Source organism: Meleagris gallopavo, chromosome 11 (genome assembly GCF_000146605.3).
Source record: "Meleagris gallopavo isolate NT-WF06-2002-E0010 breed Aviagen turkey brand Nicholas breeding stock chromosome 11, Turkey_5.1, whole genome shotgun sequence".
NCBI lineage: Eukaryota > Metazoa > Chordata > Aves > Galliformes > Phasianidae > Meleagris > Meleagris gallopavo.
In genome coordinates this window covers 23,273,185-23,286,517 of record NC_015021.2, presented here as the reverse complement: position 1 = coordinate 23,286,517, position 13,333 = coordinate 23,273,185, and the positions used below count along the sequence as shown (strand labels likewise).

At 47.4% G+C, this 13,333-nt stretch overlaps 2 protein-coding genes across 3 annotated transcripts in view; one reads left to right on the top strand and one right to left on the bottom strand.

The window, feature by feature from the left end:
• MED12L (mediator complex subunit 12L) overlaps positions 1-13,333 on the top strand; it is a 107,545-nt gene that overhangs the window by 33,200 nt on the left and 61,012 nt on the right. The gene's annotated exons all lie outside the window — the stretch shown is intronic.
• On the bottom strand, positions 3,755-10,542 carry P2RY14 (purinergic receptor P2Y14). Of its 2 annotated transcripts, XM_010717056.3 has the most exons (3): positions 10,066-10,542; positions 7,573-7,668; positions 3,755-5,748 (listed from the first exon to the last, which is right to left on the bottom strand). In XM_010717056.3, the coding sequence occupies exon 3, from the start codon at positions 5,728-5,730 to the stop codon at positions 4,717-4,719; it is 1,014 nt and encodes a 337-aa protein (XP_010715358.1). In that variant the 5' UTR covers positions 5,731-5,748; positions 7,573-7,668; positions 10,066-10,542; the 3' UTR covers positions 3,755-4,716. The 2 variants fall into 2 exon arrangements, with proteins under 2 accessions (XP_010715358.1, XP_010715357.1); XM_010717055.3 differs by lacking the exon at positions 7,573-7,668 and having other exon boundaries at positions 10,066-10,540.

Genomic DNA, 13,333 nt, shown 5'->3' with positions numbered 1-13,333 from the left:
TTTTAACGTGTCTGTGGTTTTTAAATGCTCTGGCTGACGCAATTAAAACCAGCATTCAAGCAACCAAGGCACATAGGCACATGAAAGTTACCTAGGAGGTGACAGCAGGATGTGAGCGCCCGTGGAGCTGCCCACTGGTGCTGTGGTTGTTCCCTTCCTACAGTGCAGGCAGGGGATGCACCTTGCGCAGATGCTGAGCACAGCACGGGGATGGGGAGCCCAGTGGGGACAGCTGGGGGAGCACCATGTGACCTGGGGGGGTACTTCTGTTAGGAGTTAAAACCTTTAGAGGTTTGCCAGGCGCTACTAAAATACTGGCACTGAAGCCTGTCTTGTTAATGCCCTGGTAGTTGAGAATCCTCAGGAATTTACATATTGTGCACCAGAGCCATGTGAAAAACCAAGTTAAGAATGTCTGGTTTTAGATTTAGTCATAGGCTGAAAGTTCAGACCATATTTGTTGAGATGTTTGCAAAGTTTCTTAATCTGGAGTGCTCCTTTGGTCAGCCTGGAGCAGATGTGGGCTGATGTTTTGCTGTTGCGCTCATCATGCAAGGCTAAGCTGCACGGTACCACTTACTTTTTACTTTTCAACTTGAAATGCAGAATTCGGTCTGTTTTTCTGTGCATCTCCCACACAGGCCAGCTCCGTTGCGCAGACTGGGATGGAGAGAGGCTGGAGGGAGGGAAGGGCTGTGAGCTGAGGAGGGTGGGAGCAGACTGGTGTGCTCTGGAGCTGTGGGGCTCCGTGGCGGTGGCACAGTGTGAGGGCAGTGCTGTGTGGTGAGGCATGGCTGAGGGTCTGCACGCATCGTGCCCTGTGACAGCCCTCAGCCTATTCCTGGCTCTGAGGGTCTGTGGGCACTGCGCTGAGTGATGCCTTTGGCCCATCTGTGGGCTGGCTCCTGGGGAGGTGCTGCCTGTGCTTTCTGCCCCTCCACGGGCTGTCTCGGGGCTCGTTCACAGTGCTCTCCTCAAGGGAGGGTCCAGCGGGACCTGTGTTGGTATTCCATGCTTGTGAGGCTGGGCCAGGCCTCGCTCTGTGCTGCTGAGGGTTTGGGTTCACCTCTCTTCTGATGTCTTCAGCGAGCTTTGTGTGCATGCAGATGTATGTCAGACAGATGTTGCTGACTGCAGAACTTACAGCCAGGCACAATACAGGGGAAGCACTGGTTTTGTTGTGATTTTCTGTCATTTACGTGATGATAGGCAGAAAACCCTCTCAAACAGTCAGTTTTCTTTCAGCTTTTCAACTCAGAGAAGCAGTCGGAGCCGTTCCGAGGCACAGTGATGAGCAGGTGATGCAAATCGGTCCCGAGGGATTTCCCCTCTCTTCCTGTGCACGGCCATGAGGTGAGCGCTGGGCCGCATCCTTGGGCAGTGATCTGCGCTGTGTCTGGCCCATCCTGTACCCCGTCACTGTGCCCAAACACGTTCAAACAAGCGAATCCACCGTGTGCTTTTAAAGATTTTTGTGGCTTTCATTAACAGATTAAAAAGTTGTATCCCACTATAATAGGCCTGCATGGTAAGTGAAAAATGCAAGTGTACTTGGCAGAAGGGTTGTTACGAGATCTGTGCAGAAATAGCTATTTGTGATGAAGAAGAGAGTTGCTGGCATTTCTATTTACACACACACGGAGAGGAGATGTGCCCAGCAGTGTGTGCATCCCTGGCCCTTCGGAGGCGTCCCATGCTGTTGGCTGTGATGTGGTGTGAGCTCCAGCAGGGCCTGGGCATGGTGGCAGAGCTCAGCTGGCAGAGTGCAGGCACACCGTGCAGGCAGTGGAACAGCCAGCAGCTCCCTGGGCCCCTCGGAGCCTTCTGTCAGGAACAGTAGGCCTGCCCTGCTGTGCCATGGCTTGCAGCTGGCTGCTATAACGTGCAGCCCTTGCTACATCTGCTGGCTGTGACTACAAGGTCTGCTGTGTACTAATGAGTGGCATCGGACTCCTCTTTGGTGAGATGTTCTTGTTGTTTGCAATAGAGATCGATCATTTTTAGAGATGGCTTCTTGCACAGTTAACCTCTACAAGCCACATTGCTGGTTTCAGCACAAGCAGGATTTTTGTATGTTGAGAAGGTTGCGTAATGAACTTTTTCTCCTAAAATAGTGCTTGGAGGAAGGATTTCCATTTGCTAAGCATAACCCCTCAAATGGGAACCTGATTTAGCCTTGGTTACCCATAAATTTCACTGCAACAACTTTAGGGAAGTAAATGGGCAAGGCAAGAGCTGGTTCCTAGTGGGACTACAGGACTTGAGTGTCTGAATTGCTTGCCAGGGTTATCTGAGACGTGGTGTGCTGGGAAAGGTGTCACAGATCTAACTTAACAGTCTTGGTTTATACAGCAGAGCAAGGTTGGCAACGTGGAGCAGAAGCTTGGCTGGATATTGGAGTTACTTGAGACCTGTGGCTCCCTGAGTACCGGATTGCTGTAGGGTCAGTGGTCTCAAAATGTTTTCTGAGTAGTGAAGTTACTGGAGGGAGTTGTTTTGTTTTTTGTTTTTTATTTTTTTTAATTGAAACTCATCAGAAGCTTGGAATTAGTGTTGCTCTGGAAACTATGTATGGCATCAGCATGCTTTCATCTGAGGTGCTATATGTAGATTTTTGTCATTTTAGTGTCAGTAAACTGGTAGGATACAGAGACAATAGGGTTTTGTTTTTTTTTTCCTAAAGCTTGCAAAGTAATAATAAAAAGTTGTACAAATGTGAATTGCAGACATGAGTTTCATCACTGTGTGCCACTGTATTTTGACATACGCAATTACTTAGGTTTATGTAGGCAAATAAAATCCATCTCGTATAAGGAATCAAATGTTTTTGCCATCAATTACAAGAAGTCACCTACAAATCAAAAGATTCTCTTCCCTTGCAAATTGTTTCTCTTGCTTGAAAGGAAGAGCCTGCAAAGCTTTGATGTGAGTCAGGGAGCTCCTGGTCGAGGGCGGTGGTGGAATACTGTTACTGTAGATCAGTGATGTCAGACCAAGAGAAGTTGCCCACAGCCTTGGAAAACTTACAAAGACAGTGTATTTAAACAAAGTATTCACCCTGAGACATTACCTGTTTGGATTAAAGTAACATACAGTGGCAGAAAGGTAATAGATGTTATTTCTGTTCCTGTAACTTCTTTGTTATGCAAAATGAGAGCTTCCATAGTCATTTCTGGAAAGCTTTTGTGAATACTGAATGCATTGGTACAGTTTCCCTTTATGATGATTGGAAAAAAAAACACAAAAAAAGGCTGCACTGAAAAATATCACTAAAAGAAGATTACAGTTGCATGTGGAAGGTTGGTGTTTCAGCTGTTACTTCTGTACATAGTTAAGTGTTTTACCATAGTGCCAAAAAAGCATAGGAAAATTATCAGAGCATTCCTTCTGGATTTCAATGTATGACCTCCCAGTTCCTACACAGCTCCCGGACTGTTCTTACTTCCTGCAGCAGCAGAGAGGGCGTGTGTGAGTTTGGTGTACGCCACGTTTTGTCAGAAAGCCCTGAACAATACGGCTGTATAATCAATGGATACACAGATGGTGTATGTATATCCGGGAGCTTGGCTAATGTAATTTATATTGGAGTAATGAGAGAAAGTCACTCACCCTGTCCTGGGCTTGCGAGATGGACTCCAGTGGAGCAGATCTCCAGAGAGATCCTTCCCCACTGGCAGTCAGCTCTTCAATGGCTCTAGGAGAGGTGCAGCCAGGCTCCACCCCTTCCTGCAGCACAGGTGAGTTGCCTTCAGCTGTGCTCCTTGGCTGACTCACTGCTTACCTCAGGTGATCAATCAGAGGTTCAGGCTGTGATTCAGCAGCCCCATACAACGGCCCGGTGCTTACCAGCGTGTGGAAGGATCCCTCTTTAAACATTTTCATATATTGAACATTGCATCTTAGAAGTTCTCTGCCTTCTTGATGCCTTAGGATGACGAACAGTCATGTTGTTTAATTCTCTAAACTTGTAGAACACTTTGCTTAAGAAAGTAAAAATATTTTTATAAGTTTCACCTAGGTTTTTTTTGTTTGTTTTGTTTTTAGGCTTTATGCAAATCTTTGAGGATTTTATCACTCCTCATATATACATATATATATATATATACATACACAACTGCCTATATATATATATATGCAGACGCATACACAAACACACACACACAGAGCTGCCTTTTCTTTGGCAGTTCATTAAAGCATTTGAGCACTTCATTAAAGGCTTTGCTGTCTGAGTTGGTGAATGCACAGAGAGCTCTCAAGGGCAGAGGCTGAGCCAGGGAGGCCCAGCTGAGCTTATCGTGTTGCTTCAAGGGGTCTGCTCTGGTTGAGCTGGGATGATCTGTTGTTCCCCTTTGGGCTGCCCTGCTGCTCCTCAGATGTGTCCTGCCTGGCTTCATGAGAAATGAGGGCAGTTCGTGGCTGGGATATTGGATAATTCTTTCAGAACTGTGGCCTGGCACTCCAGAATGTTTTGTTCCAGTTACTGTTTTCTGAGATCCAGATAGGTCACACTGCACACAGCGTCAGCTGAAATACCACATAGTAAGTACACTGACAGCACGCAATAGACTTTCTATATAGAGGAACACTGCTTGGTATTTTGTGCTTGAAACATTTTTTGGTTTATTGCTGGTCATCATCTGTTCAGTTTCTTTCTGCAGTGTCAGTGTTTGCGTTTTGGGGTAACTTTCAAGACTGCGTTATTCCACAGACCTGACCTTACAGGATGTTCACGCTTTCCTGAAGCGTGTTTGATCTCCTCGATTTGGTAATTTCAGCCTCACCTGACGTTTTCAGCTTGAGGTGCAGTTTTTGGTACAGCCTTTCTCTAAAAGGTTGGCAGAGGAAAAAATAAATAATGGGATCGAGGCACACGTTGGCAGCAGATAATAGCAGAGTGAACTCCTTGGCGTGGAACAGAGCTCTCTGTGAGCGGCAGTCGAAGCGTGAGCTGGTCTGGCTCAGGGTGTACGGGATTCGGCAGAAGTGGTACGGCGCGAAGCAGAGCACAAACACGAACATGATGGTGAATATATTACGGCTGGTTTTTCTCTTAGCGAAGTCCGAGTTCCGTCTGAATTTTTTGTAGGAGCTGTATATTTTTTTTGAGATTGAAGTGTAAAAAATGATGAGTAGGAGGAAAACAATCCAGAAAATCCCTGTACAAATATAACTTGACACCTTGTGCCACTGCTTGCCAAGCTCGCTTTTAAGACCGATGCATTTTCTGGAATAATTTGCTTTAGGGATTTCGTTAGTTAAAATCATATTTGGAAGCGTTATAAACATAATCAATAGCCATATGATGACGGAGATAACCTTACTGTAGTGAACCGTGTGAACAAAGGAGGCGAATAAAGGCTTCACGATTTTGTAGTACCTGTCAAAACCTATGAGGCCAAAAAATGTTATTCCGATGTACATGTTTGCATAAAAAACAACAGCAGAGTATCTGCACACAAATGTGTTGAGCTGTGGAGGTGCGATTTCCGAATCGGCAAGAATTTTGAAAGGAAATGTCAAACTCATTAGGAGATCTGCAACAACGATGTTTTTGAGATAGACGACGAAACTCTTCTCGCTGGAGATGCACAGGAAGATCCATGCTGCCACGCCGTTCAGCAGCAGTCCTACCACGAAAATCAGGCAGTAGATCAGGGGAATGACTGTCTTCGTTATTACTGTGCTGTTACTGCAGCTGCTTCCCGAGGAGTTTGTGCTGGAGTTGAACATCTTACAATGTCTTTGTTCCTAGAAGCAGAAGAAATATTATCTCAGTAAGATAAAACAGTACTGTGCTTTCTATTAATTAGCGTAGGATTTCTAATCTTATTTCAAAGTAAGCTTGGTGTGCTTCTCAGAAACCACGTTATTGTTTCCAGCACAGTAAGTTCCAGCACAGTGAATGCTTTCCAGGTGGTGCCATCTCAGCGTTGATGGTATTCAGGGGCATACTGCTGGTTTGGGCTTCTTCGTTTCTTCTAGATTTGGGTCCATCTATTTTGCTCAAATCCTGTCCTGTGATTTTCAGTGTGTGTGAGCCTACATGCTGGGAAGCCACAGTGTTCAGTAACTGTAAGTGCACCTCATTAACCCTGAACAACTCGCATGTATTTTAGTGCTGATTTATGTGGAAACACATGACTGATACAAAGTTCCTTGTAAAAGTGTTTTGTATATGGTCACTGTAAATGCTTCTGTTAGTTAAGCCTGGGAATAACTAATAGATGCCAGTATTTTCTGATTCTCTCTCGAGGGAGAGCCTTCTGTGCGGCTAGCACAGTTTGCTTTAAGCTTTTAGTAACACAACGTACAGGAGAGTGTCTATATTAGCATGAATTAGAAGTACAGCGCCCTCCCGAGTCATTCAGGCTTAAATTTTAGAGGATCCCCAGAGAGGCTCCAAGAAATCACATCTGCTGTCTGCTTTTCTTTGGCAGGTTTGTCAGGGTAAATTCCCTCTGTAGGGAAGCCTGAACAGATAGAAGTATATATTGCTGCTTTGTGGGCACATGAAAACCTGGGCAACTGGAAAACGTGTGCTGCAGAGTAAGGGGAGAGAAACATCCTGTTTGCTGGAAGATGAATAATTTCCTTACTGCTGCAGTTCAGAGCCGATAGCTGGTGCTGCTGTGTAGCAGATAGAACCCCAATTCAACCTAGCAGTAACTGGAAATGGAAACTTTATTTCACGTAGGTAAAAGTTTCCCTTGGTATATTGTTTTCTTTGCCTCTCTGGAGGACGTTATAAAGGCTGACAAACTTTGTGGCTGTTTTGGAACTTGCTTTGATAAGTGGAATGATGAGTCTGTAATGTGCCCAGAGCTGCAGTTCGTCTCTGCCTGTTGTCCTCCCACAAGCAGGCCTGCCCTCCTATCTTCAGGCTTTTCTCGAGTCCTTAAGGCACTTGTTTCTGTTTGGCTGAATTTTTCAAGGCTGAAGTTGGCGTAGTGAGTGGCTGTTAGAATAGAGCCACCAGGTGAGTGGGTGTGCTTGGATTGTGGGTTAATAAGAGGTAAGGTTTGGGGTGATACTGCTAGAAGGAGGAGGATCTCTGCTTCTCCCGGGTATCCTCAGTGGGGGGGAGAGCACCACCAACAAATGGCATTCTTATTTAGAGTGGTAACCTACTGTCTGAAAGCTGTTCTCTTCCCACTGCTGTCTGCTGTGTGTGTGTGTCCTGGCCGTCCTGCAAGGCCGTCTGAGCAGGACCTTCTCTCCTCATGTTGTGTGCTTGAGAGTTGTTCCTCGCCTGCTGGGTTTGCTAAATAACGTATGTGGGAGGTTTGGTGCTTGGGCCTGGCAGCAGCAGGTATTAAATGGCTTGGGAAGTCTGCAAAGCAGTTCTCATGCTAACATATCATACTACAAAGGATTATTTCAGGAATATGTGGTCAGTGCTCAGAGATGTGGCCGTTATAACTTTGCGTATTGTCTCTAGCAGCATGGAGGAAACTCTAGACACGGAAGATATCACTTCTGATGGCAGCAGATTTATCAGCTCTCTGTGCCTGAGAAGGACGCCGAAGTCCAAGACAGACACTAAACCTTTCCATACCTGTGGCATGCCCTTACCTTTCTGATTGGACTGCTGCGGTGCTTTAATGAAGGTGCTAAGGGTCTCGAGAGCCTTGCATCGTTAGCACAGGGCCTGTCCCCCAGTGGAGCGATCTGCTAGGCAGGGAAGCACGGCGGTTAGAGCTGTCATCACAGTGCTGCTCTGTGCAGAGGGCAGCGCACCACCTCTAGTCTGTCAGCAGGCCCTCAGCATTGCTCAGGAACGGAGCCGTGGTGGGAGCAGCTGTGTTTGTCCTGGACCATCACTGTATGCATACAGCTCGAGGCTTGCCGCTCTGCTGCTCGCATCACGCTGCTCCTTGCACGGTGTTCCTGATAAAAGTTACCTGCGCTTTTTCTCGCCTGGTCGGGCACCCAGCTCTCTCTGATAGGCCCTCACTCGTACTGGAGTGGGTTTTTGTTGTCTTGAATGTATTCTGCTGTATTAAGTGGACATTTTCAGCTATTTATGGAAATGAATGCTGCTGTTTGATAGATACGCAATGCAGCTCTGGGTCAGAAATGATTGGTGGTGGTCATTTTCTCCAGAACTCTTTTCTGAACTGCTAAATGCCATTTAGCAATGAGGAGGAACATGCTAAGCTTATCTCTGATGTTTTGAGACAGGGCTGATAGAAGAGCCCTGATGGAGGTGTGCTCTGCAGCAGGGTCTGTGTGCAGCCCTGGAGGCAGAGCCTGGCCATGTGCTCAGTGCAACGCTTGGCACAGGGTGGCAGAGAAACTTCAGTGGTGCTCCTGTAGCAAAAGGTAGTAGGCAACTAATAGAGATAGCAGCCTGTGTGGTATTCTCGGACCTGGCTCAAAGAAAGGGGCTCCCCTGAGCATGGCAGTGGCTTTCAGAGGGTTTGAGTGCCTTCCTCACTTTTGGGACCTCTGCAGGCTGGTGTGGGAAGAGCAGGCATCCAACTCTTCATTGTAGCTCTGCTTCTCCCTTCTGGTCCAAAAAAGCAAGATTTGGAATATTCTAGTGAGGAGGTAAGAGTCAGTCATTGGTGGAGGTGTTTTTCATGGTGTTCAATTTTTTTTACGAGCTCTTTACTTCCCAAACATGGGATGAATGAAACCAAATGCTGGACCTGGACCACCTCCAGCTCAGAAAGCCCTTTGGGGTTCTTTTAAGATGATGTGCCAAGGCCTGGACCTGTCTGCTCTGGGTGCTGCCTCCCGTGAGCATCTCACACCAGGCCCTGCGCCGCCGCCCTGCTGCCGCTGTCCTGCCCAGCATCACTTACAGCAGTGCGGGCACCGCAGGGATCTGCCCTGCCATGGGCAGCGCTGCCGGGATGCGCTGTGTCTGCCTGCAGCCCTTTGCTGTGCATGGGAAGTGGTGCATACAGCACTAACAGATTCTCCTGACCAAAACTGGTACAGGCAGTTGGATTGTGTGCGATGCTTTCTTGGCGTTTGTGATTAATTTCTGGTGTTCTGAAGGACGAAGCCTGTGAGGAGAGCCAGTGGGTGTGAGGAGCAGTTGTAGATAAGCTCGTTTGCTTTGCCGTTACAATAGCAAGCCTTCTGGAGGGCAGCGTGAGCTCCTTTGGTTCCAGAGCAAGGACACCTCGAGGGTGAACCGGGAACTGCTTCGTTTCTTCTTGTCTGAGGGTCCCTGTGCTATGCTGTGCTGTGTGAAACCTGACAGCCTCATTTTCCTAACAAGAAGTTGAAATTCTCATTCTGCTTTTGTCTCTTCAACCTTTTAGCACTGAAAGATCAGCACCTGCATTACTGCCTGGTGATAGAGGCTGGTGTGCTTAGCAGCACGGCTCAGTGTGTTGGTTTAAGGACCAATAGAGTAGTTTAGCAAAGGAGTGCTGGTTCTAAAACTTCCCATTGCAGCTTTGCTTGGTGTGTGAGCAGCCTGGTTTGCCTTAATGATTCTGCTCCACAAGAAGCTCCGGGATCACGACAGAATCACAGAATGGCCTGGGTTGAAAAGGACCATAATGATCATCTAGTTTCAACCCCCCTGCCACGGGCTGCTGATCTCTTTGGATTTCACCAGGTGCAGAGATGTTTTCCTCAGATTTCACACGTATTGCTTTATTACTACGGCCAAAGACACCAGCTCAATAAAAATAGAAGCAGTTGCTGAGGAGATACGTGGCTGCTTCCTTTGGTGGTGCCCCGCAGTCCCTCCCCACACACAGCAGCGCCGCTTGGTGCCGTGCCCTGCACTGGCAGGGACTGCCTCCATCTCTTGTATTTATGTACAGCTCCTTTGTGTTTTAAGGGATTGATTTATTTCTGGTTTGTATTATACCTGGATGATTTTCCATTGGCAATTAAAAAAAAAAAGAAGTAATATTTGTTTGGAAGTTTAACAAAAAAGTTGAGGAGTATTGATCAAGTACAGAAATCTGTCACAAAAGCATCTTCCACCTGGGGATATTTTTCAGCAGTTAAATAGAAGTACAGAAAACAGCCTTTGCAATCGGCTCATAACATAAAGCTCCTTAAGTACAGCATTAATGACGGCAGGTCGTTACTTACTGCTCGCAGCGAAGCCTCCTGCGCTGCCCTGCCGCGCTCATTGGTGTGTTCCTCCCAGCAGTGAGGTCCTTGGGCTCCTCCTCGGCTGTCAGTGCGCGCTTCGGAGCTGCTGCCCGTGCCTTGCTGCTCTGCCTGCTGTGCTCCAAATGTCAGTGCTGCAGCTGGGCAGCGCTATTTTAGTGCACTCGGGCGTCCTTCCACAGAGATCAGCTTTGAGCTGGGTTCAAAAGAGACACATTTGTGCATTTAGCAAAGCAGTGAGCTGAAGTTTAGGGCGGGTGTTTTCTTTTCTTAAGCAGTTCCCAGGCCTGGCCGTGACCTCTTCTGTAAGGCTGGCTGCCCCGATGGCTTCTGTTTTTGTTAGTGGGAGTGTTCTGTGCTGGAGTTCACAGGGTTGCGTCACGTTTGCTCTGGGCATGCTCTGAGACCCACAGATGTATTCTTGGGACAGGTGATAAATCTCTGCTTTGTGGCCATTTTTTCTGCTTTCTGCAGTTTTATCTTGTTTTGTCTTTTTTTTTTTTTTCTTTAACCTTAATCACCTGTCTGCCTGTTTGCTTTCCTCCCTTCCTGTTCTTCTCATACATTTACTGAGAGGCATTGAAACCAAGCACAAAATCCATTGAAATGTTTGGTAAACAAGAAGCTAGTATAATCTTTTATTAGGAAGGTGGAAAAATATTGCTGTTTATATTAAAGTAAAATTTGTAGCTGGTGTACAGCAGTGTTAACAAACGTTCAGCAGATGACTTAATCTCTGTCTTACAGTGCACCCAGGGCCCCCTCGAATACACATTGCCCTGGCAGGCTCTCCTTCTATCCTTGCAGAAGTTGTGCAGTTCTGCTGCTTCGCTGCGCCCATCCTGCACACATCCAGGGCGTGCTGACCTGAGCTAACAGTCCCTGAAGGTCACTGAGTCTTTCTCAGTGAAGTACGGTGACATCTTCAGAGACCTTAACAAAATTGCCTTGCATTTTTGCTCCAGCCTGCAGCTGAGGGAGAAGTGGTGAGTGCCAGGGGTTGCAGGCTTTAGCCCTGCTCTGATTCATGCAATCTGAGTGAACAGCCCTGCAGCAGGGCTTTCTGTCTGCATGGGTGCTGAGTGACCTTGTGGTGTGTGGAAGAGCAGCTGCATGGCCCTTTGCTCTGTTCCTGCTGCCTGTGTGATGGATGTGACTCTGTTGTCCCCAGGGTCAGCGGCTCCCCTCTGCTTAGGCTGGAAGGCGCCCGGTGGGCTGTGAGCAGTGGGTGGAAGCCCTGGGGCTCGGCTGCTTTGGCAGCCCTGGGGGCTGTGCAAAGCTGTGCCATTGGGGTGCCAGGCATCCAGGTGGGGCCCAGGAGAAAGCAGTTTCTTTTGACAGTCGTGGGATGTTACCTTGCTTTAACCAATGCGTGTTTCAGGAAAGTTCAGGTTCTCTTCAATTGTTCAGAAAGCAGAAATAGAACTTGAGAGGCACTGCATGTGTCCTGCGTTGGAGCCTGGCTTCCTGTGCAAGCAGGTCAGCTTAGTGGCAGTACGGACTCTTCCATCTTTACACCTGCGTCTGCGGTCCTGTGACGCAGGTCCTGTGTGTTGCGCAGGCTTGGTGGTAGACCAGGCTGCCAGTTTTTTGAAGGCCGGCCCAGGTGCAGCATTGGGAAGCTCTGCAGCTGCCAGGCCTGTGCTCTGGTGTGCGCTGGGCTGTAGGGCCCTGCTGCCAGGAGCCAGGACTGCCTGAGCTGTGGGGCTGCTCTGAGCTGCAGGGTCTGGGCAGCCCCGAGCCGTCCTGAGCTGCACTGCTGGGGCAAGGGGCTTTGCTGCGGGGCGGTGGGGTGAATACTGCCCTGCTTGTCCTCCTCTGGTGGATATTCTGTACCAGCTAAGGACCAAGCACAGCAGGCTTCTCAGATGCTTCCAAGAAGGTATGCAATCACTTTTTCATCTCTTTCCCTCTATCCTATGTATTTTTGGGCTGGGAAATGAGGAGTGGGATAAAGAGCTTTACAAGCCTGCGGCCCTCTGAGGCGGACTTTGTAGTTAATTCTATAAAGACTTTTCTTTGTTTTTCTTCTTTCTTGTTTTTAAACTTTATTTTCTTCTTTCCCAGTAACAGCAGCCTCAATATCCCTTTTGGGACCAGGGACAACTTTCACATTGTGACTCACAGCAAGCTTTTTCCGATAGCTTCCTCATCTAAACCTAAAACTGAAGTAAGCGATCTTCTATTTCTGTCTAGATGAAATCCTTGCAGAGGGGGAAGAAAAGTGTGGTCTGCCAAGAGAAGGGATTTTGAAAGGCAATCACAAAAGGCCTCAAACTACCTCTGTGTTTTCCACGTGCAGCACAGGCAACTGTGCACTGTGTTGGGTAAAAGCTTGGTTATGTGGCACGGAATTGGGATTCCCTCTACCAGAGGACCTGGTTTCTTGGGAATGGCCCTTGCGTTGCAGAATGTCCACACACTCATCAGTGTTACTCTTATGTTTGCAAGAACAGAAGTCTCTTTTTCCATGTATGCATTACCAGTGTCAGACAGCAGCATCTGCAGGGCCCTTTTCCTCAGCCTGAGCTGCTCGTCTGAGTGTCACTGCTGTGGTCACAGAGAGAAATGCATCATGCTTACTTTTTAATTTGATGAATAAAGGGGGAAAATCTTAGTTTTCTCTGGGATGCACTCCTTTAGGTAATAAGCAAGTGAATGTTAGGAAATAGTCATGGTTGAGTTCTGTACATAGCTGCATGCTGTCTTTTGTCTTTCAATGAAAGGAGCTCTGGAAGCCTTAAGTCGTGGGAATCTGTTGTCCTTTTATTATAAATTAAGGACAGTAAACTTTCTCCATGCTTTGCCTGAAGAATTCCCTTTGTAGAGTCATAAAGCCACAAACGCAGATTCTGTGCTCTACAATGTCTTAATCAGTCCATGAAGTTATTTCTTATCTCTCAAAGTTGTTGCCCATTAAATATCTTGCTGCAGGGGGTTGGTGTCTGCCTTGTTTAAAGTTTAATTTAATCAGGTTGTGGGGTCTCCTCTGGAGGCATTCTGGACATGTTCCTGTGTGACCTGATTGAGGTGTTCCTGCTCCGGCAGGTGGATTGGACTCAAAGATCTTTCAAGGTTCTTTACAATTCCTGATATTCTGTGATTCTCTTTACCAACCAGAGGTTTCCTGGAAACATCACATCTGGCAATCATCTCAGCAGTGCAGAGCCATCTTCCCTGCCAGCTGCCCTAACATGCTGATAACTGATGCCCTAAGCTTCTCAGTATGCACAGAAGCGGAAAACCA

Coding starts and splice junctions, on each gene's coding strand:
- P2RY14 (XM_010717056.3), bottom strand. CDS start 5,730: ATGTTCAACTCCAGCACAAACTCCTCGGGAAGCAGCTGCAGTAACAGC.